The sequence below is a fragment of the Triturus cristatus genome, chromosome 12 (genome assembly GCF_964204655.1).
Source record: "Triturus cristatus chromosome 12, aTriCri1.1, whole genome shotgun sequence".
NCBI classification, from domain to species: Eukaryota; Metazoa; Chordata; class Amphibia; order Caudata; family Salamandridae; genus Triturus; species Triturus cristatus.
Window position 1 is genome coordinate 24108532 of NC_140595.1, and position 24706 is coordinate 24133237.

Consider the following 24706-nt stretch of genomic DNA (forward strand, 5'->3'; position numbering starts at 1 on the left):
CTTTATTTATTTTTGTAATGACTCGTTGGTCGAATGGTCTGAGTATTTCCTAAATTAAGGTCTATATCAACATTTACAATGCAAATGTCATTCGTAGATTTTTCAAGCTAACCATGGAGTTACAGTACATTCTATTATGGTTATAGAATTATATTGACCTCCTAGTTCTTAGCCAGATACTGCATTAAATCTGTTCCTGGTATGAAATAACACTCAGATGACAGTCATATGCTGATACAACACATATGTGTTATTTATTTCCTTACAGATATCCTTTCGGAGTTGTGGAAGGCATATAGCGAAACCGTGAGTGTATCGGTTAACTACACCTGAGGTTAGGATAAGCTTTAGTAAGCTTATACCGCCAAGGTGGATTTTTTGGTTAGGTCCTGAAGAAAGCTTTGTGAGTTACACACAATAAGCTGAAACATGTCGACCAAGATGATCTCAATAGGATGTATCTGACCCACTTATAGTCAGTATTACACATCCTTCACTGTTTTTAAAAACGTTCAGGCTTCATCACAATTAAATATATCGGTGGATGAATCTTGACATTTTAACTTTCTCACTTTTCACTAGTAATCACTACCCCTTTAGTCTGACTTTGCTGCTCCGCCTTAACATAGCGTTGAAGCACACTGGAGGTACACAAGGTACCCCCAGGAGAACCCCATGATGAAGCATGTCACTAACTATGTTGGCGAGTGAGGGTTCCATAGGAACATCAGATTGATTTGCAGTTTCATTCATCTATTTTATGAACCACCAGTTTTGTTTATATCTAACTTATGCCTCTGCCAAGCCTCTGGGGACTGTGGACTCTGTACACCCTGTACCTATTTGGGAACAGTATATACAGAGCCACTTTCTCACAGTCAATTATCGAAGTACGGAAATGTTTCCTCCTGCATCAACAAGCCCATCAGGGGGGATACAAATTCCTGGTTTCAGAAACAACTCAGGTCACCATCCCTGGCTTTATCTTTGTTCAACTTTCTAATCTCAGCATACTAACATTTGATAATCATACCCAATAGCTTTTTATTTTCAGTTTCTTACATATATCTTCAATCCTTGTCCTGGCCAATCTTGCCCAATATAATTCACTTCCTAAAATGTAATTCTTTAAAATTGACGATATTTTTAGGAGCTCCGTTGTTTCTAATCAAGACCAGAATTTTAACGTTTCTGCTAAAGCTAGCTAACTCCATGCTGTTAGTAGCCCTGTTTCAATCCTGATGGCCTGGATCATAGTAGAAGGTGGTAAAGAAAGTCATCTTTTTAAAAATCTACCCTTATGCAGATTACCTCCACACCATATTGGAACTGTGGCTTAATCATCCTTGGGTATGCCATCAACACTGGTCTTAGAGAGGCACCTCCATACATTTTTATCAAATTTCTTGAGTCTCCCTACTGAAGAAAGCTTTTGCCTGCAGAGAAACAATATGCTCTTTCCATGATAACACAAAGCTTCCTAGACTTAAAAAGTATAACTTAACGGTCTCAATTTTAACATTTTTTGAAAACCATTTAAACTTGGATTTCTTGTTCCCAGATGTTAGCACTTTTGTTTTCTCCAAATTAATCATTAGTTTTTTCTTATCACAATAATCCGAAAAACTCATCTAACTTTCTCTGTAGACCAATTTCTGTTACATACCAGATCGTCTGCATAGAGGAAACAACTGATATGCGAACCATTCATTTTGGGGCTGAGACTGTTAGATAAATCTAATAGTTTTTGGTAGATCTGCCAAAATTGTAGCAAACAGTATAGGTGCAAAAACGCAGCCTCGTCTGTGGCCATTTCGGATATCTATTCTCTGTGAGACAGAACCATCAACAACCAGTTCCACCTGGCCCCAATTACCTCTATGCAACTCCTGCCAGGTAAAAGGTAACCCATGTGGGATACCGTAGTTTTAGTGCTTTCCATAACAGGGCCCGATCAACTGTATTGCGTACTGAGCGGACATCTACAAAACAGCGGTATAGTCCTTCATGTTGCTCTAATGATTTATTGGCTATAGCCCATAAACGAATGCAGTGGTCTGCTGTGGAAAGTCCCCTCTTTAAACCACCTTGCTCTATTTTCTTAAGAACCTCCGGAAACTCCTAACCATATTTGTGGGATACCTCTTCACGTTATCTGCAAAGATGCATCGCTGTCAACTACACTTACATTGACAAAGTGTAGGATGCTGGCTCAGCATATACTATACCAAAGCAAGGAATAGTGTGCACAGAGTCCAGTGGATCCCCAAAGGCTAACAGAGGTGGAAGTAGATAATACCTTACTCTTTATTTGTGGTAGTGTGGGTGAGCAGTAAGGCTTTATCAGACGGTAGCGTTAAGCATTTATAGTACACACTCAGGCTAGAAATGATGTCAAACACTCACTTTTCTGATAATACAGTAGAATGCAGTTGAATGTAGATACAGGTAGTGCTCACGAGCAGGCCACAAGGGGGGTTAAAGTAAGCACACAAAGTGCACCCACAGCGGCACGGGATAGCCGGGTGCAGTCTGGTGAAGGGTGCTGTTTTGGCGTTGGGTGCCCTATTTTCAATGGGGATTCTCCGGTTTCAACAAATACTGCAGGCTCGGGGACGAAGATCTTCTGGAGGCCACCACAAGGTGGAGAGGTAAGTTGGGATGCTGGGACACCGTTGGTTGGGCCACCCAAGGCTGTGGGACGTCGGGTGCAGGGGGTGTCTTCTGTCGTCATGATATTCTTAGTGGCTCCAGTCGCGGTAGTGGGGATCCTCCAGAAGGGGCTGCAGGCGTTGTTGGGAGACTTGAGGTACGTCAGGAATCACCAGATCGCAGGTCAGGGCCACCAGGGAGACCTCTTCGTGGTGTTGGGCCACTCGAACTCAAGCCGTGGTCGTCGGGTGCAGAGTGGAGCAGACTTGCGGATTTGGCCGGAGCCAGAGTCTGTGGGTGAGCAAATCCAGTGCTCACGGGAGACTAAGTCTTGGTCTGGGAAGGTAGGGCAGGTCTTCCTAGTTCTTGGCGGCTGCTGCCTGCAGAACACGCCAGGATGGCGGTGGAGCAGGTTCGACATGGGACAGGCTTTTTTTTTTTAGCTCAGCTTCTTCGGTCCTTCTCTCTTGTATGACGAGGCAATGTTCAAATACTCAATTTAGGGGTGTTACAGGTCAGGATCAACAGGTCCCTTCCATGGGGTGGGTACAGCCCCTATTATGCCACCCACCAGGGGGCATATTCCTCACTCTGGTTGGCTGGGTCCCCCCCATCTGCAAGATGGCAGGGATTGAGTTGCGCTTCACCTCGCCTCCACCACCCGAGGGGTGGGGTTGGCAAAGGTGGGCACACCTGGGAGCAGCAAATGGCTGGAGTAGCTCACAAAGACGGCAAGCCTTTTAAGCTTCCCCTTCGTGGACCCTTCCAATCCTGGGGAAGGAGGCTTGGCACCTCGTCCCAGGATGTGCATTGCTTCAGGACACAAAAACAGCAGGCTCTCGACCTTGGGGTCCAGAAATACTCAGCCAGGACACTAGACTTAGGTAGTTTTTCAGGGGGCATCTCTAAGATGCCCTCTGCGTGCATGTTTCATTAAACCCCACAGAAGCATCAGTGGGAGTTTAATGTGAAGAAGTTTGATACCAAGCATCCCAGTTTTCTGTAAAGCCATTATGGTGCTGTGGAGTTCTTAATGACAAACTGCCAGTACCATATACTCTTAATGGCATCACTGCACTTACAAAGTCTAAGAATTGGCTAAGAAACTGTAGGGGTACAGGGCTCATGCACTTGTACTCTCACCACTGGTATAGTGCACCCAGATAGAGGGGCAGCTGACCTACGCCAGAGCAGTGGATAAGGAAGCAAAAAGACACACAATTGATGGACGGAATGAAGAACAAATCAAAACATTCACCCCAAGAACATGGGCCCTGGGCACCTGTTTTGCAAGAACCCAGGACACACTCAGTGAAAGTACAGCAGCAGTTTAGCAAAAAGTGGGGGCAACCATGCAAAAAGAGGGCACTTCCGTACAGGTGTTCCACCCCAACCCCCCATCCCTGAGATTGACGGCCAGGCTCCAGAGTTCTTCCAATATGAACATCTAGGTCTCTCGTCAGGATGTATTAATATTCTGAAAGAAGCAAGGAGACAATCTACGAGGAAGTCATATGCTTTCAAATGTAAGCGCTTCTATCTATGGTGTACAGCCAATGGCCATAATCCAATACTTGGGCAGGAACAAGTTATTCTCCCCTACCTATTGTATTTGGCTAAATTAGGTCTCCAGTTAACTTCTGCAAAAGTGCACTTGGTGGCCATTACAGCTTATAGAAAATCGCCAACGCCGGTTTCTTCTTTTCAGATGCCAGTAGTTAAGGACTTCCTTGAAGGGTTAAAAAATGTCTCTCCTTCGGTTAGGTCTCCCTCTCCTCCTAGGGGGCTTAATATAGTCCTTTCTAAATTGATGGGTCCTCCTTTCGCACCCATTCATAAGCATCACTTCAGCACATGAAGTGGTAGGCCGCTTTCTTAGTGGCAATTACCTCTACTTGCAGTTAGCAGGATCCAGGTGCTATGTTCTAAAGAACCGTATCTCATTTCCCATGCTAACAGTGTGGCTCTGAGAACCCACCTTAGTTTTCTGCCTAAGGTTGCTTCGGATTTTCATATTAATCAGTCAACTACATTACCCACTTTTCTCCTGAACACTACCACCCCTCTTGAGAGGGCGTTGCATTATTTTGACCTCAAAAGCTTTCTAAAATTCTACCTGGATAAAACCAAGAGCATAAGAAAATCGGACCGCCTATTTGTGAATTATGGTCCTATATGCACTGGTCTTCCTTCCTCTAAGCAATCCATCTCTAAATGGATAGTGTCCTGCATTACCTTCTCTTATCAGTAAGCTAACAAGCAATGCCCTGGTGGACCAAAGGCTCATTTCACCAGAGGGAAGGCCACCAAATACAGCCCTTCTCAGAAATGTACCCATTGCAGAGATATGTAAAGCTGCTACATGGCGATTCATACTCACTTTTGCTCGCCACTACTGTCTAGATTCTGATACTCGGGCGGATGCTCAGTTTGGACAAGCCTCTTTAAGGAATCTGTTTGGATAACTTACCACCAGGGAGCAGCAGCTATACTGTTCGTCCACAGGATTCTGGGAATGGGCTTGCTACTCGAATCAGTGCTTATGACTATTGAGGAGTATCTCTTGGAAAAGAAGGATAAATTACTTACCTGTAATCCTAGTTCTCTTCCAGGGGTATACTCATCAAAGTCATAAGCTACCCACCAACCTCCCTGGACGAATACCATCTATAGTAGCACTCTGTCTCCTTAGTATCACTACACAGTGTAATATGCAGTAAAAAACAGACCTGACACCTGTGGGGCCTGATAGGAGTTTATTGGTCTTAAAGGCATGGCACCAGTTTTCGTCTGTTGTGTTTTATCTATGCAGCCTATGTGCCAACTGCTTGCTATTACTTACCTTTTTCCTTGAAAATAAAGGCTATGTTGAAAGAGTGAATGTTTCTATGTCACACACATTAAATAGATATGTGATAAATTTAAATGAAAAATACACGGCAATTTAGCTTATTTGGTGGATTAGGCTGCATGCTTTTGTTTGTGTGTGTGTGTGTATATATGTCCAGTTACCACTCCAAAGTGCATCCAGGTACCAAAAAAGAGACGGACAACTCCAATCAGCTGTTTTGCTTGCAGAGTTGGCGTTTAATGTTGCAATTTAGCGGTGCATTCCGTCAACGCGTTTCGGCCAACGCAGTGGCCTTGATCACATATATATATTTGTTTCATGGTACGGAGTGCTAGATTTGGGTTAAAAATACATGCCTATATATGGAGTAGTTTCTTACCTGTAACTCTAGTTCTGTAGTAGGGGTATCTCTGTTATAGTCATAACCAACCCGCCCTACTCCCCGGTGGATGAAAATGTACTATCCTGAATGCAGCAGGCCTGGCTTTATACATCTTCAAAAATAACTGAAAGTAACTGGCCTTTGGCTGTGCATCATGGGATACAGAGGGTCTCTGGAGGGTTCCTTAAAGGCACGGTATCCATTTACAGACACAATGGCAGCCTATGGGCCTTGTCTGTCCAACCCTTCCTCTCTATCATGAACAAGTGATCTTGGAGAAGGGGAGTTTCTCTATGTGTGAAAGTTAGCAAAATGATTAAATGTTATCTGGCTATCTTTTTCACTTCAGGATGAAGTACTGGCCAGTGTCGCCTTGTTGGTTTCAGGCTGCATTATTTGTCTTTTATTTTCTCTTAAGTGTCTATGCAGGATTGCAGAAGAGGACAACTTAAGAGACTATTTCTATTGAAGTGCTCCGGGGTCCACGCACATGGGCGGGACTATTCACATGATTATGACTATACACAGAGATCCCCCACAACAAAACTATTTTTGTATATGCCCAGGGTCCCCGCGCGAGAGCAAGACTATTCAGTGTTTATGACTTTGATGAGTATACCCCTGGAAGAGAACTAGGATTACAGGTAAGTAACTTATCCTTTTTAAAGACCCTGAACCAGAGTTTTAGACCCGAGCCGCCGATGAGGGCTTTTAACATGAAAGAGGGTCTTTATCAACTATTATAGCCTGTAGTAGAAGGTGTAGTAGAAGGCCAATAAGGCTATTAGAATATCACAAGGAAGAAACAAAGATACAAATTCCAATGCTGAAGCAGAAGGCTTACATCGGCCATCATTGACAAATGAGTGGTGTAAAAACATAACATGGCCTTACCCTGTGATTCCCGAGCACATAAAAAATATGACCCAGCAGCACCAGCGAGCAGGCCGTTAATCGATTCAAATCTTCTGCATTGGACATTTTGAGGGTTTCCCGCAGAAATCGCCTACCAAACAAGTTACAATTAGCACATTCTCTGTAGGACATACATAGTGATGCAGGCATAAATGGGTAAAAATAAATATAACTAAAGCTTTGCTGTTTCCCTCTATGTCATCTCCATTTTAGACTTCAAAGTACTGTGGAATACCTGATGAGATTACCTCCTGAAACCCTTAAACAGTTAGCATACTTGAGCACGAGTTCTTCACCAACCAACTCACAACACCAATCATGCCAAAAACAGTTCCGTAACAATTATTGTACACAGCAATAATGTAGGCCTGTTCCCCTGACACTCAGGTTCTGTCATAAGCTTACATCTGTCACACTCCGTGATTTCTCCCTGTTATAAACCTTCCTGGTGTCTACTATTGCCTAACCTCTGATGGCCCAAGATACCACTACGTCCCACCACCTCTTGCCATTATGTAGCAATTTAAAGCCCTTCACCGCTATTCATCACTAGATGACAATACACTTTTTTTTTTAAACAGTCCTTGTGAATCAACCCACTATGGAACACCAGGGCAGCTTCACTGCCACATTTTCAGTACTGTAGTAGCACTACAAGCACCCCCCCACCCAATGCTAGTGATAGTGCATAGTACCACTCACAACCACACACACATTGCTTTTAGACTATGATGATTTGTGGTGCCACATTCACATATTTAGTTATGTAAACATTGCAAGCCAATACATTACCACTAAAAAAAAAATGACAAAGGGTAGCAAGTACTCACTTGGCTTCGTTGTATCTTCCTTGAAAGAAGGAGAAGAGGCCTCTGATGTAAAACGCTGCTGCCCTGAGACAATGGGAGCTTAGGCGAAAAAAGGGATATATTGAAAACAGAGCCACTTGATGAATGTCACTGCAAGTGTAGCCTAATGCGTTCAGATGAACAGAGTGCCCTAGGTGCCCCAATTCTGGCAGCAATCTCAGCTTTTACCATGAAGTACCTAAAAATAAACTGCATTCATAAAGTGCAGCAAGAAAACAATATAAAGGAGCACTCTGATTTCAAGTGAATTCAATCTAAAAAGGCAACTTCTAGCCCTCATCAACTCCAAAGGAACACATTAGAATGTTGGAATTTGCAGGAGTGCTGACAGCTTTAATATCTGACCAATGATGGTGCCGGTCTACTGGAAACATTAGTAAATCAACACAGTATGTGCTTCTCCCCATGAAGTGTCAGCCAGTGACCACAGAAGAAAAGTAAGTCCATCTTGTGGGGCTTAACCTTCATATTTGACTATTGCGGACATTACATTAGTTCCCAATCAAAGGTACATGGTTTCTGGCAGGAGCAGCACGCACCATGTTTAAAAAAATATACACTGACTGCAACAGAAAACACAGTTGTCATTAAGACAAACCCAGAAGCCATGGCCAACACCAAAGGGTACACCACAACTAGTCAAACTGAGTTTCTCAACCTAGCACAACATTGGCTGAGATTTAGGACTGAAACTGACAACTGGGACTGCAAAAATAAACATAGCTTTTTCCAAGAAATATCTAAAAAACAAAAAAAAAAAATCAAAATGTCATCCTTCTTCACCCAAGCAAGCAAAGCTTTCATCCCTTTTTCCAGCAGTGTAATTAAGGTTTATTCAAACCTGACAGAAGCGAGAGTACAAGCAACAGTACGAGAACATTTGCATTCAATATTAACCCGCAACCAGTCACTCTCAAATCTACATGGATACAAGCAGAACTTGAGGTAACGCTGAACCGATTATGTCAAACCCAATGGACTGATGAAAACACTACTACATACCCCTGTCCTCATCCCAGGGACTGCGCTTAAGTAGAATGCAAATTGGTGTAAAATGTATTTTAAAAATCCACACCCATCTTACCTTACAGGGAAGTTGTGATCTGGGTTTATCCTTTCCAACAAACTGAACAGCTACAACACAAAAAAGAAAAAATATGTAAGAAAAGAGATGTGAAATAGCATCTGCGATGCTTGCTCCCAAGATTATCATGCAAGTATCAGAGAACCCGATGAATCAAACAAAAAAGTAAGCAGAGAGCTAAGGACTTTTTATTTACTTCAAAACAGACTTGTGAAAATGTTAACAAGTTTACGGCAGATCTTTCTTTTAAGAAGAAAACAGGCCATTGGGTAGACTGATGTTGCAAGTGGAAAACAAGACTGCCAGCAAGGAAAGTGTGGGAAAGTGCCATCTTTCTTACATGGTATGCCCCCACTTTTTGCTGAATTGCTGAATGTACTTTGACTGAGTGTGCCCTGGACTCCTGCCAATCAGGTGCCCAGGGCCCATGTTCCTTCCCTAAAACAAACAAAACCCAAATTGGCAAACCCAGGCCACATGTCAGCCCCTGGTAAATGGTACCCTAGGTACCCAGGGCCGTGTGACCAGGGAAGGCCTCTAAGGGCTGCAGCACTCATTGTGCCACCCTTAGAGGCCCTGTACCCTTACACACGCACACACACACACACTGCCTTTGCAGTCTGGGTGCAAGACAAAAACAAAGTCGACATGGCACACATCCCTGTGTACCATGCCCATCACCTACACTGCCATGGCATATATCAGCCACCCCTCTAGCTGGGTGCCTTATGCCAATGGTGTGGGCACAGGAGCAGGAGCCCTATGCCCCTACAGTACCCAGGTCCATTCCTGGGCACTGTAAGTGCAGTGCTGCCATTTAAGAGTAAATGGTGCTATGAGCTCATCAAACACGAACTCCACAGCACCATAATGGCAACACTGAAGACTGAGAAGTTTGGTATCAAACTTCTCAGCACATTAAACCCACACTGATGCCAGTGTGGGATTGAATGTACCAAGCACCCCAGAGGGCATCTTAGAGATGCCCCCTTAAACCTAACCTACAATCCACGTCTGCTCTGAGGCTGCCTAGGCTGCCACACAGCAGACATGTTGCTAGACCCCTGGGTGGGAGAGCCCCTGCTCTCCTGGGCCTGCAACAATGCACATCCTGGGCGAGGTGCTAAATGTCCTCCCCCAGGATGGGCAGGGGGAAGTTTCAAAGGCATGCCGCCTCTGTGAGCTTCCCCAGGCCACTGCAACCCCCCCACTCTGGCAGGAAGCTTGGCCGGAAACCCCAAATGTGCCGGGGATGTGCCAGCCTGCCAACCCCAACACCCAGGTGGGGGGGGAGGCGAGGTGAAGCACATCTCCGGGCTCTCGCCATCTTGAAGATGGGAAGCCCTACCCTATCAGGACTAGGCTACTGCCCCCCTCCCACAGGGGAGAGGCCGGATAGGGGGGTGTACCCACCCCAGGAACCCATTGGTCCCTGCCCTTCACCTACCTGTAACGCCCCTAAATCTAGTATTTAGGGGCACCCTGAACCTTCCTTCTACAGATTCCAGATTCCAAAATACAAAGAAGAGCAAGAAGAAAGAATACCTGCCCTGCAGCTGCTAAGAATAGGAAGACACCAACTGCTTTGACCCCAGCCCTACCGGCCTGTCGACCCTCGAACCTGCTCCTGCTCCAACCAGGCATCTCTTGTGGCCAGCAACCTCACAAATCCCGGAGGACCTGGCTACCTTTTGGCTCTTAGCCCCTGGGACTCCCATGAGTAGAGGCTCTACTCCAAACATACTTCTAATCCCTGGCAGCAGCCCGGAACCGCGAACCCAGCACACTCTGCACTAGCCAAGCCTGGCCAGTGCCGGAGTGAACAAAAACCACGAGGACGACCCCACGGCGACGGTGACCCCGAGTCCGGCACCCGAGGACCTCCCTTGAAGAAGCCTGCCGCCTCAGCACAGGGTGCCCCCTCTACCGCGATCAACAGAGGGTAAGATTTCCCGACACCAAAAGGCACCCCTGCACGCGGCACCCCGCGGCCCCCTGTGCCCAATCCCGGGGTACCTACCTATCCTCCAACTACCCAACTTACCTCTCGAAGTGGTGGTGGCACCTGAAGAATCCTCGTCCCCGAGCTTGCAGTCTTTCTAAACCGGAGATTTCCCATTGAAATCAATTGAGCGCCCGAATGCTCAAAAGCACCCTGCACCCAGCTGCCCGAGTGGTCCTGGCAGTGCAACCTCTACACCTACCTACTTCCCCACTTGCCCTGAGTAAGTGACCAGGAGCCCAGCTCCCACAGCCGCGTGGCTTGCTAGTCAGCAGCCACCAATCAAGGCCCCCCCTTACCCTCATAGGATAACATTGGGCCTAACTCTCTGCACCCGGCCGCCCTAGAGTCGCTGAGGGTGAACCATCTGTACTACCTGACCCTGGGGGACCCCTGAGTCTATGCCCAGAACCTCAACTCTGCCAGTCGAGTACTTACCTTTAAACCGATACCTCTATTTTCTTCATAGGGTAACAATGACTGGCTTTTTCCTGAAATTTCTTCTAAGTGTGGATTTCAAATCTTAAAATATTCACCAAAAATCAGCCGAGTAACGAAAACGAAAATACTCACCTGCTCTTAGGTGAGCTCCCAGTGCTGGATCTTGGTGCCCAGCACTGACTCTGAAAAATACTTAAAACTGTACTTACCAGTAACCCAATTTTCTCCCATAGGAAATCATTGACTGTTTTTCTGTGAAATGTCTTCTAAGTGTCAATTTCTGCAGTCTTTAAATATTCTTTAAAAATCGTATAGTATCTGAAAACGTAATTACTTACCTGTTTTGGATAAAGGTCCCAGTACTGAGTCTAGGTACCCAGTACTGGCTTACAAAAGTAACAAGAACATACTGTACCTGCAGCTTGAATTTTCTTCCATAGGGAATCATTGACTGTTTTCTCTGAAATATTTTCTAAGTGTCAACTTTTAAAATAGCTAAATATTGTTTAAAAATCACAGTAATTAAGTCGAATTTCATCACTTGATTCTAAGTACTGACCCAGGACTGAATCTAGGATCCAGTCCTGGAATTCCAAAAGTAATCCTAAAAGTAATCTGTTGCAAATAACTTGAAATTTCCATTGAGCTCAATGCATTGCTGTGTTTAAAATAGTGTTGCCTATTGCAACCACTTGTAACTGTTTACAAAAGTCAATTGCATATTGCAAAAGAAATTATATAAAGCATCTCATTCTGAGAAAGTATATTTTAATGCCAAGTGTTGGTTCTAAAATAAAACCAGCATATATATTTTTTTAATGTATAAACCATTGGCCTAGAGTTCAGTTATTGAGTGTGTGAGACCATTTGCTGACTGTGTACAACAAATGCTTTACACTGTCCTCGGATACTGCCTTACTGCTCGACCAAGCTACCACTTTAGAGAGTAAGGTTATATCTAACTTTAGCCTCTGCCAAACCCTTGGGGACTGTGGACTCTGTACACCCTGTACCTATTAGGTAACAGTATATACAGAGCCACTTTCTCACAGAAAGCATTTGGACAGTATGCATTCCAAATAACCAAAACACGACTTAATTGATTGGTTAACCCTTTACACCACTAGCAATGAAAGACTAGAACAGCCCATTGCAAAATTACCAAAATCAGTAAAGCAAGCAAAAATGTACTACTGATGGTAAAGCCCCCCTTAGAGGAGGCTCTAGTATGTAGGGGGGGAAATAGAGTGATTCCAACAATGTTTACTAAACAAATTCAAAGCCCCCATACTGGTACATCATTGCCTCCCACTGCTGAGAATATTATTTTGAGGGATCATGCTGCTATTCCAAATTTAAGTTCTAGTCCCACCACTCCAAAGACACTGCATCACTGTGAAGGCAGCAAACAACTCGTATGTTCTAACAGGTTTGCTATCTTAGATCATACTGATGATAGTATGCTGCCATGATTAGGTAATGATTCACCTTTTGTAGCCTCTGTTATAGAGCCAAAAATGGGTTATAAATGCGCTATTTCAGTTGAAAGGCTGTTACAGAAGGTCGATTTTCTTCAAACTGAGGTAACATCTCTCAAAGCATTAGTGAACGATCTATCACGTAGAACTGAGCAGCAACGATCTACTCCTCTCCCCTTAACTACTCCTATTATGTCAGCATTAGGAGTACCATCTAGACATATTCGGGGGGAGGTGGAGAGTTCGAGCCTAGTCCCGGAAACTCAATCCCAGGGCTCTTCTATTGCTGTCATGGCCACTCTACCTAGATCTATTGGATCATACGCTGAATCCCTTAAAGTACATAGATCTTCGGATCAAAATAGAAATCCCGTAATTTCCAATAGGCCACTTTTCTATAATAAAGATCTTATCAGATCAAATTTGCAAAGAAGTGCTGTTCGTGAAGGGACCAACTTACCAACAATTTACTTGACCAAGATCCCCAAATCTAAACATAATTGTACTCACGAAAGTAGTGAATCCCTCTGCAATAAAACTATTCATTGGCTAAGACACGTAAGGGGGTGCAGGTCAATTATACGGGATGATATGCTGGCAGTAAGGAGGATCACAATGGCAAATTCCCAGACTGACTGTATAGAGATGAAAGTGACTACTGTTGAATTAGCTTAGAATTTATTGGCTTTGGAATATCGCACCTCTGCCCCAGGGCACTCTGCAATCCAGATCAGATCCTCCCCTGTATGGACATTTGCAAGCTCTGTGGGGTTGATCGAACAGGGCAAGGTGGGAATTGAGTTCGGGCTTAATGCCATAGACTGACTCGAAAAGGGTACCCAGCAAGAAAAGTTCATTATAGGGTCAGATGTTAGTTGGGGTGTTTTGGGTTCCCATTCAAAAAGCCTAGATGTGAATAGAATGGAGATGGCTATACGAACTGTTGAGCCGATGGACGGGGTAGTCGAGGCTAAAGAGAAGGGGACTAATAGACATACCTCAAGGGTGACCCATGTTCTCTCGTGGAACATAGCAGGCCTTCAGAATAAACTAGCTCTCCCTGAGTGGAATGAACTTATCGAGAAGTATGATGTCTGCATGTTCCAGAAGACCTGAAGCACGGTTCCCCTATACAAATCTGGGTATACTACATTTTTTGTTCCAGCTTCCTGGTCAGGGAAAGGCCGTCCATCAGGGGGCCTTCTCATATGGATTAATATTTCTCTGAATTGGTCAATTGCCAAGGGTAATCTCTATTCAGCAGACTTATTACATTTATTGATTAAAGGTTCAACCACAAATAAAAAAAATGAGCTTTTTAATATCTATGCTCGAGGGTCTCCTGGGGCCCAAGTATCCTCAACCCTTGCTGCTCTACATCGAGAGTTATCACTTCTTTATCCTCTTGCTAATATTATTGTAGCGGGAGATTTTAACTGCACCTTCGAACCATTGAGTAGTGAGGACCTGCTGGGCACGAATGAGACGGATAACAAATGGGATATCCCAACTCTTAATATAGCCCCTATCAAGAAGTGGTCCCAAAGGGCTATTCAAATGAACGCCTTAACGCTCGAATATGACCTAAGAGCAGTAAATGGCCAGACACCCTCAGAGCAGCTTGGGGCTAATACTTTTAATAAAATCAGTTCACCATCATGCATAGATTATATCCTGATTAGCGCCCATTTATGGGGTGATCTCATAGATATGGCAGTAAAAGACACCCTGGATAGTGATCATAATCCACTCTGTATGCACATAAAAAATAAATGGGGACCCAATGATTCTAAAGCGAAGGAGCCCCTTAGATTGGTAACAAAAGAGTTTGAGCCCTCTAATTGTAACCGTCGGTTAAATGGCGCAAGGTTGCAAATCAGGATGACAAGCTTTTCAGCATAACTGAATTGTTGAACCACAAGATCAAGGAGCTCGACTCGATAGGTGACAATTTAGAAATAACTCATGACTCATGTTTTCCTGATTTTTACCAAAATCTAATTACAAGGGTGGGACAATTTTTTACCATCAAGGTCAGGAAAGGGAAACCGAATATCGCCCAAGAATCCTTGGTATTCGGTTGCATGTAGGGATAAGAGGCAGGCGCTATCTATAGCCCTTAGAGGGAAAGATGTGGGCTTAATTGGAATGGCTATGAAGGACTATGCTAGATCCCAAGTGGCAGCAAAGCGCGAGTGGGAAGAGGCCCACTGGCAGGAGCTTAAGTCAGCCTCACGGCAGAAAGATCCAATGCTATTCTGGGAGATAATCAATAAGGGGACTCGTAAAGGATCTGAGCCGGTACCCAACCATATTACGGGGCAACAATGGTATGATCATTTCCATGACCTATACTCTGGTAAGGTGGATGTTTCATATATAGAAGATGATCACCCCTATACACTGGGAGATTCCTTATCGGTAGAAATTTTTGACCTACAGGAGGTAGCCCGGGCAATAGGAAATATAGCCCCCGGCAAAGCAGCGGGTCAGGATGGCATACCTGGCGATCTCCTTTTGTATGACCAAAAATCTTGGGCACAGTTTATTTTACGGCTGATGAACCTTATAGCTAGAGGCCATGCAGTCCCTGAATCCTGGAAGGGGGCGGAGGTGGTTGTGATCTATAAAAAGGGGGATAGGGAGGACCCTGCCAACTACAGGCTGATCAGTCTAATAGATGTGATACAAAAGGTGGTTGGCAGGGTGCTCCTTATGAGGTTAAGGCTGTGGATGGAGGAAGGTGATATTTTGTTGCACTTCCAGGCTGGTTTTAGTGGGCGAGTGGGTACGATGGATCAGGTCTTTAGATTCTTTATGATCTATTGGAAGACCGTGGTCATAGGGAAAGGCAGTTTGTATTTGGCCTTCATTGATCTGAAGACTGCTTTTGACCTGGTCCCCCGCCCCAGGCTTTGGCAGGTGTTGCGTGAGTTTGATACCCCATCCATGGTTCTGGATTTTATTAGACGCCTCCATGAGGGCAACTATGCCAGGATTAGGTGGGGGACTCAGGGACACTTAACAGAGGATCGAGGTGAATAGGGGGGTACGCCAGGGCTGTGTATTGGCGCCGACCTTGTTCTCCCTCTTTGTGAATGGGGTGGTAGACCATTTGAGGGAGTTTACGGCCGACGCACCAGTCCTGGCAGGTGAAAAAATCCCGACCCTCCTGTACGCAGACGAGGATGGTCTCCAGAGGCTCTTAGATAGATTTGGCCTGTTTTGTTCTGGGTGAGGCCTAACCATTAATACTGCTAAAACAAAATTGTTGACTATATCCCCCTCGAAGCGGTTTAGAAATAACTTCACCCTTGAAGGAAAACCATTAGACCTAGTTGAGTCTTTTGACTATTTGGGTATAGGGGTCACTAGTGATATGAAGTGGAGTTCCCATTTGACAAAAATGCTTCTAAACCACAAGCGGGTATCCGGGGTGATCTTAAGAGAACAACAACTCTCTGCAAGCAATCCAATATCTCCGGCCCTAGTGGTTTATAAAGGTAAAGCACTCCCCTCAGCCCTGTATGGGGCCGAACTCTGGGGTTTTGAGAACACCACTGACCTAGTGAGATCGGAGAACAAGTTTTTTAGAGGTCTGGTTTCCCTTCCAATCTTTACTCCACTAAAGCCCCTGTATTTAGATCTGGGCAGACGTTCAATCAAAGATATTGCATGCCTCCGCCCTCTACTTTTTTGGGCCCTATCAGATCGACCCCAGAGCTGTCCTTCTATGCAGCAGCCTTTAGCGATATCATCCAAGCGGACATAGGCCAGAGGGTCAAATGGATCTCCAATTTGAGGCGTCTATTATCGGACATAGGTCTAGGGGAGGCATGGTTTAGCCAGACCCCGCCTCCCGAACAGGTTATAAAAAAAGCTAATTGGGTGTAGGGGGTTCAAGAGACCAACGCGGACAGGGGAACCCTCACTGAGCAGTTCATGGAATACAAGCCTGTTCGGAAGTTGGAAGCATATCTTGATTTTATCCAAACTCCTAGAGATAGGAAACTGAGAATCGGAACTCTTCCTATTAATGATTTAATAGCGAGCTGGAGGGGGATCGATCGATTGGCATTAGTAACAGCAGCAGCGCCATGCCCAGGATGTGGAACTCGTACCGAGTCCATTGCCCACTTTGTTTGCCTGACCAATTTACAGACATAACAGAAGCAAGTGGTTAAGACCCGTTTTGTATATTGCTGGGCTCAAGAAATTATCTGTCTGTTTTACGTGTTCTCAGGACAGATACTACCTCTCTCACTGATCTGCGGGGTGGCGAAATACCTGGGATGCGCATGGGTGCTACGTTCAAAGTTTTTGACACTAAAAAATATGGATTAGGCCTATACGAACCGTTTTGCACTATACTGATGTATATTACTTTTATGATACTTACATTTTAGGGGTTTTCCCCATTTCTTTTATCTTTTGTTTTTATATATAAAATGGATTTTATCTTTCAATTATTAATTTGTAAATGATTTGTCATTGCTAGTTCTATACCAAATTATTTCCATGAATTGTATAAGAATTGATTCTGCTTTTATGGTATATTTTGTATCGAATAAAGCTTCTATCTTCTTCTGTAAAGCCAATCAAACCAATAAGCCTCTAGTCTGCACTCAAACCCTCGAAAAATGCTCACAGGTACCCAAGAAACATTGTTATATGGCACACTACACAAATAAAACCTACCATTTGAGCTCATTAGCAACAAAGCAATTCTTAAGTTAATAGGGAAACTGTTATGCGAGTCAGAACATTTAACTGGGCAAAGAAATGCAGATTTTACTCTATTTTGTAGTCCGCAAAAATTGAGATTATGCAGACTGTAGACCACTGTAAACTGAATACGTTTTTCATGCAATCTCTACATATTCTTGGCTCAACTTAGAGCGACTGTAACGAGCAGGCTCTCGGTCTTCCAAGATAATCCCTTCACAGTGGAGATTGCTGAGGTTTGCTGGTCGAATCGGTCAACAGCACGTTACAAGTGTCCTCCCCCTTCATTGCAGCACGATTTCAAACTCACTCTAAAAAAATGATCCAGGGGAGATGATCTCCTTACCTCTTGGTGTCTGTTGCCTTCCCGTATGTAGACACTGGCAAGGTTTGTTACGATGAAGGCCCATAATTCCTGATGCGTCGTGAGCTGTTAGCAGAAAACAGAAACCACCGTCAGGAACCTGGGTGCTAAAAAGTCTACTCTGAAACCAAACTCCTTTAAGGACTCTGCTGGGTCACTTCTCATTGCAGTTCAAATACATCTGGAGTATATGTAGCTCTCTAGAATGAAGTCATCAATCTACACACAGGAGCAATGTCAAAAGTATATGTACCAGACTGGCACCAATGACATGGAAGTTCACAATTCAGCAACAGGGCATGGTTCACCTAACTACGACTTCAATATCAAAAGAGTTGTACATAATGTGGCCTAAAATGTTCCTCCCAAAAAGTGGACTACTGATGGGGGGGGGGGGGAAATCTGAAGTTACCAGACTCCAAATGGAACTTCTGGATCCATTAAGTGTGCCCCAAGCCCCGCATTAGCCTCATGTTAACGCGTCTAATATAGCAATAGTGCAAATCAAATCTTACCCGGAGTGCTGTCGTAAACTGGGCTTCTGCATTGTCCATACAGTTCACAGAAATGCAGTAGAGACCCTATGAAAGATGAAAACTGCCATGTTAGAGAAGTCAGATAGGACACCACAGCATGTTGCACAAAGCTTGCTTCTGATGCAGACAGTTCTGACATTAAGCAATTACATGCCTGGTAAATGTCAAGCACACAAATGACCTCAATGCGCACAATTCTTAGAGGCCCCTCACTTTAAAGAGCTGTGACAGAAGCTTGTGTTCTTCCCAAGACAGACCCCGCAGGATATTGTGGCATGGAATAGCAAATTTAGCAGCACAAATACAGAAATTTAGCAGTATTTTATTTGACTCAATCATTCACTTTCCGCCAAAGGTAGCGCGTCCATTTTATGCAAGGGAACTGGAATTATTTGCATGGCAGGAACAAATTAAGCAAGTGTATTGTCTAATTCATTTATCAAAAAAGCTAAATATGTGGCATAATGTGGGACATGTGTGACAGTATTGTCATTTTTACCTTTCAACACTCTCTGGGCAAAGGTGTCATCTTAATACTATCAGTTTGACACCTAAATCCTGCAGTCAGCGACTAAAAAGACCCTGAGTGACTGCATCTGAAGCGCAGGCTGTGGCTCTCACATCCAGCAGTAGAAAGCCTCTCCTGATGACCGGGGCACTACCTTCACTCCCTCCTCTGCACTCACCTTCGCATCACCTCAGCTCCCCAGCAGTCTCCCCTCACTAGCTCGCCCCTCCTGTAGGAGCAGAATCTCGCTCTCCTCCTCAGTCCCCTTTTATTTCATCTCTCCTCACTCGCCTCCCTACCTACCTACTGGTCCCCCTCTCACATCAGGACCGGTCTTCATAGCTCTCCTCACCAGCACCTCCCCTCTCCAGCACCTCCCTTCACAGCTCCCCTCGCCTCTCCAGCACTTCTCCTCACTGGCCTCTCTACCTGCAGAAAGGGAGCAGAGGATGAAAGGGAGCATGGGATTTCAAATGTCACTTAAGCGAATGCCAAAGTGACATGCCTAAAAACAGCCTGCCTGCTAATTGAGCAGCAGCCGAGACCTAAAAACAGCAATAGACGCTACCTTTCAATCTATCCCACTCCACGCAGCTCCCCACTACTCTTCCCTTCCTTCTTAGGTCTCGGCTAGCGTGGGCTGCCCACATGCGCAGTCTCGCTGGTGAGATTTAAGGTTTGTACGTATTTTCTGTAAAGGGCTTTAAGCCCCGTCCCTCTTTTCCATTGGCTGGCGTCGCAGTTTATGCTAAACGGTGGCCAGCCATTGGAAAAGAGCTTTTCGTGACGTTTCTGTTCGGCTTTTTGAGACAGCCCACTTGGACAGGCTCGTCTGATTTACGTGCGTCGTGAAAGCTTTCTTTTCTTTATGGGGCCATGTGTTTAAACACATGGCCCCATAAAGATATGCTCCACAGTGGCATCGGGCAGAGCAGCTGGAGGTATTAGAGACCGGTTTTTGAGGGCCTAGTGGTGCCGCTGGTTCGTCAAAAACAGTCAAGCTGCCTGGGTCTTATCACTGATGTGCCTCCCCCTCCCTTACAATCAATCATGTGGCTCTCTCAGGAAGTTCTATTTACGAACTCCTCTTTATATCGCACTGACTTCAAAGTCGTCTCTAGGCGCTCTACGGCGGGCGGGCGTGCGAGATTTCAAACAGGTAGTAATGTCTTTACAGCTTTTGCTGAGGACCGCAGATTAAAATACACCAGATTAAAATATGCTGATCGCATTAATGCATGGATACAACACACTGCTACAATAATTTATATTGCGCTCGGTGCCTCAGAAATGTGGCTTTGTGGCAGAGGGGTGGCTATATATAGTGCACCAGGTGCAGTGGCACCGGGCAGAGGGGCTGGAGGTATTAGAGACCGTTTTTTGAGGGCCTAGTGGTGCCGCTGGTTCGTCACCAGTCAAGTTGCCTGGGGCTTAGGGTGCAAGCACACCAGATGTGAGAAGGGAGAGAGAAGATAAAAAAAAGTCTCCGGTTCCTGTTAACATTTCCCTAGAGTTGCTTTTGGTTGGTTTACTCCTGTGTGGGAAGTGTGACCACGTGGTGCAACTATCGTGATACGGACGCAGCGCGACAAATGAAGACGTGAGAGAGAGACATTCAGTCCATGGTTTTAAGGATGCTGGCAGATGATGAGGAAGGAATAGGAGTCTCACTCGACTGACGTGGTCTAGCGATGGAGGGTTCAAGTGGAGCAGTTAACGACCTCTTTAAGGCCCCGCTCACTCAGACAGGTGAAGGCATTACACATCCGAGGCGTGGAGCATGAGCCGCTTAGGGAACGGGTTCTGCTGGAAGCGCTTTGCCCTGCGCCTCATTTTCACATATGGGGCCTGGAGCATGAGGCGCTTAGGGAACGGGTTCTGCTAGAAGCGTTTTGCCCTGCGCCTCACTTTCACATCAAGTCAGGCTGTTATTTACAGTGCTTAGAAACAAAAACACTGGATGAAGCGCTATATGTTAGCAGTACTATTGCAGCATAGAGCGCGCAGAACACCCCGGTGTGCACTCGCGGGTTCCTATGCCCATCTGCGGCACGTAGGCACATCCGAAGGCTGTGGCGATGACAACTTTCCACTTCCAATGACGACAGACCAGGCTTTGTATGAGGGTAAGGGTTGCACTTAGGGAAGTAGAGCTGTTATTTACAGTGCTTACAAACAGAAGCGCACGGGGAGGACGGCGAGCGCTTGTTTTAGGTATGTTTAGGAGCACAGCGAAGTTAATTTGATAGAAGGAAAAGAGAAAATTAGGAGCCATGCGACCAAGAGCATTGGCATAAGTAAAGGAAATGTACATAGAAGAACGCATTGATCAAAGATTACAGCGGGCGCTCGTCATCTGCGCGAAGCGTCCATTTCAGCATTTAGAGGGCGGGCGGAAGTTTGATTTGAAGAAGATCACACGATGCTTCAGTGAAAATGCAGACCTCGTCAGGCGCACCCTTTGAAATTTACCTCAAGCCGGGCTTCGTATTTTAACTTCTCATATACTATGTTACTATCTGCGGCACAATTAAATGAATTAAAAACTTGGCGGTGGGTGAGCCCAATATTGATGGTGCTCCTAAGAAGAATTAAAACCTCGACCAGTGTCTGCATGAACGTTTCTTTAATTGTTAGCACTGGCCTAATGAGCGCTTTACGCCTGTTAACCTCATGTGATCATAAAAAAATATATATAAAAAATACTAGTTGGCCTCAATAGAGACTTTTGGTCAACCCTGTTCAGCCGTCATTTTTCTCTCTCAGACTTTTATATAAAGCGAACTTGACCTGAAGATTATCAGAGCACTTTACATGAGCACCTTTTGCATTACAGACTGACACATTCATTTTCTTAGGCACCAGGAGATTAAAAGATTTGCCCAGAATCACACAATGTTGAGCGTTGCAGTCAAGACTCCAACCGCTTGCGCCGCTTCGAGGTTTCCTGCTCTCGTCGTCAGGCTACAGCCTCGCTGCCTTTCACAGTTCGGCCGTTGGAGCTCACACCACAGCCTACGGCATGAGACAGTGTGGCGGTTGGTCAGCCCACTTCCCCACCGACTCTCTTCCACTGTTAGTGAGGGCATGTTTCCCGTGTGCTCAACTGCCTTAAAAGAAGTGCTCTTCAGTGGCGGACCATTATGGACAATACTTCGACAATGTTTTTTCTTTCCACTCTTTATTCTTTTTAGTTAAAGTAGCTGTTATAATAAAAGTTATCTGGGAGTCGTTTAAATTTAAAAACTGCATTGCAAGCATATGGCTCCACGTTTAATGCGCATGCTTTGGTATTTTTTATTTTTGTGACATATGCTTCTAATAAAAAGTAATTTAAAAAGTAATCCTTTCAAGTAACCTTTGCACCAGCCTATCTGGCATATTGGCTTTGCCAGTGCTTGTTGACTGTGCTGCCGAATCCTGAGGGCCTTTGCCCCTATTAGTATCGTGTGTATTTCTTGCTCCTATGGCGTGAGGCTTTTTACGTGACCGTGCGTGCCCTCTCGCCTTCTTTGTGTGCACGCTGTGCTTCCTCATCACTGAATCCTGCATGGAAGGCTGGGCTTGTAACTTCCCTTCCACCCATGTGAGGGTGCTGTGGTCAGGGCCCCCACATGGGAAAGAGTGGGTCATCCCCTATCACGGGCCGCCCTGCTTCAACAAAAGTTATGTACATTTACAAGCCCATTGCGCCGCCTTTGCATCACTTTCATTGACTACCAGCAGCGCAATGAGCATTCCCATATTTACAAGACCATGTGAAGTCACCCAGAGTGACTTTTCATGGACTTGGAAATATGTTTCCTTGTTTTCCTTATGTTAATAAACGTTTGTAAACAACTGGCGCATGCACAGAGCGGGAGCAAGCAAGGGAAGGAGTGGACACAGGAGGGAGCTGGAGAGAAAAGAAAGGAACCTGGGAGTAATGTCACAATGGCACAAAAGTTGCCCTAAATTTATAGTGCTCCTTAGTACTCAAAGGAGGCAGTGAGGTAAGGAGAAACAAGGGGGAAGGAGAGTAGGAATTGGAGAGAGGGAACAGGAAAACCCGATATAATATGTCAGCAGTTTGCATAGATAGTGCTTATGCCACATGTAGATGGGGTCAGAGCGCTCCATGTGAAGGGAAGAGGTACACAGAAGTGACGAGGGGAGGATGTCACTTTATGTAATGTATTTGCTTGTATAGTGCTTATTCCGTTTAAGACATCTTTAAAACGCTGCAATGCAATTGAAGAGGGAATGACAGGGCATGGAGGAGAGGGAATACTCTAGTCTAGAGAACTGGAGTAGGGATCATGATGCTACGTCACACTGCTTGCTTGGCTGGCGTCTAACCCTAAACTGCTCCAGAGCATCTCTAGAGGGACAAGAGCTGAAAGGAGGGGACCATAGAGAAAGGAAGGAAAGGACGGAGCATTATGCCTGGTTATACTGCTTCCTGGTATGTGCAGCGCTACTGCCAGCCCTGCAGCTTCGTGGCTCAGACCGGAACGGGGAAGAAAGGCAGGACATTAAATGAAAGAAAGTGGGCATGAGTTACAGAAAGATCTCGGAAACAGGAACTATAACCAGAGTTGTTTTACAAGACTAAAGCATTGGGTGAAAGGCGGAGTCCGCTATGTCCGTGACCTGGAAATTCCGCACGAATGTTGGCAGTGTATTTGGCTTCAAAGCACTAGTCTAGAATAAGTAACATAGCAGCAGGTCTGCATGGATGAGGAGAGGGTAAAGAACGTGCACTGCCGCAGGTTTGGAGGTGCACACCTTGTCAGCCCGCCTCCCCTAGTGTCCAGCGCTCCCCTGCCTGCAGTCATTGATTCTCCTGGCGGTCTAGCAAACAGCATTTAGCCACGAAGAGTAAAGCCATGGAATTTAAATCCAATCACAGAGCATTAATCGTGTACTGGCTAATAACGGATTCAGCTGCCAATAGATTAAAGTGTTTATTCCAGTGATTAAACCTCCATCTTCTGGTACTTTAAGCGCTATATCGGGTGCTGCTCATTAATCAAATGTAGTCTTCCTGAACGTAAGGTGTTCACATACACAGCACAACCTCAGGGGGCAGACCACTGTCCTCCCAAGGACGGATGTAAGAGTGACGGCTCTGGTTTAGTGAGGAGGACGAGAAACATCACTGAGGTGTAAAAGGCTTGGGCCAAGATCACACAGTGCATCACGGGGTTTCACTGGCTAATGCTATTTTCTAATTCAGAGCCTGGGCTACATCTTTGCAACTCTCTCCCTCTCTAATCTAAACCTGAAAGAAAGCGTCCCCATCACTGCCGTGTCAACTTTTGTTGTTTCTTCACTGCGAACAGCCGCACTCTGCCTTGTGCTCTCCTTATGTGCAGCCCCGGCTGTTTAAACAAGCATTGAAAATGCAATAGGTCTCGCCTTTCATTAAGTTAAAGCCATTTGCTTTGCTAATGATATTGTACAGTAAAGCAAATGCCTTTAACTTAATAAAAGATGAGACCTATTGCATTTTTAATGCTTGTTCAACTTGTGTTTGAGGATCCCATTTTCCCCTCTCTGCCTTTTTGCCTGCTTCTCTCGTGTCCCTTTCACTCTGTCCCATATCTCTTATCTTTCCTCCCTATGGTGCTGTACGAATACATGTAGTGACGTGTTTTCGTACAGCTAATAAGAAGCCACCATTTTCTTTTAGGCATGCCAGGAGACTGTGTGCGGCCGAAATAGTAAATTCCGCAGCTATCGCGCTACTCCGCTGATTGTGATTTTTTTAGTGATTCGCAAAATCGCGAAATGCTGGAGGGTCTGCTAAGAGAGGAATCATATATCATATATATTGGCACTTATCAAAGCATCAGGTTTTCCCAACTTAAACAATGTGTTTTAAGGCATTCAGACCCTTTACCACACCCTTTACACA

General features: G+C 45.1%; 1 protein-coding gene across 1 annotated transcript in view; it reads right to left on the reverse strand.

The window, feature by feature from the left end:
- The window catches only part of MAU2 (MAU2 sister chromatid cohesion factor), an 88999-nt gene that overhangs the window by 15097 nt on the left and 49196 nt on the right, over nt 1-24706 (reverse strand). Inside the window, 5 exon segments of the mRNA XM_085638915.1 lie at nt 6780-6891; nt 7631-7708; nt 8754-8803; nt 17746-17829; nt 18279-18344. Coding sequence (XP_085495041.1) covers nt 6780-6891; nt 7631-7708; nt 8754-8803; nt 17746-17829; nt 18279-18344 — 390 coding nt within the window.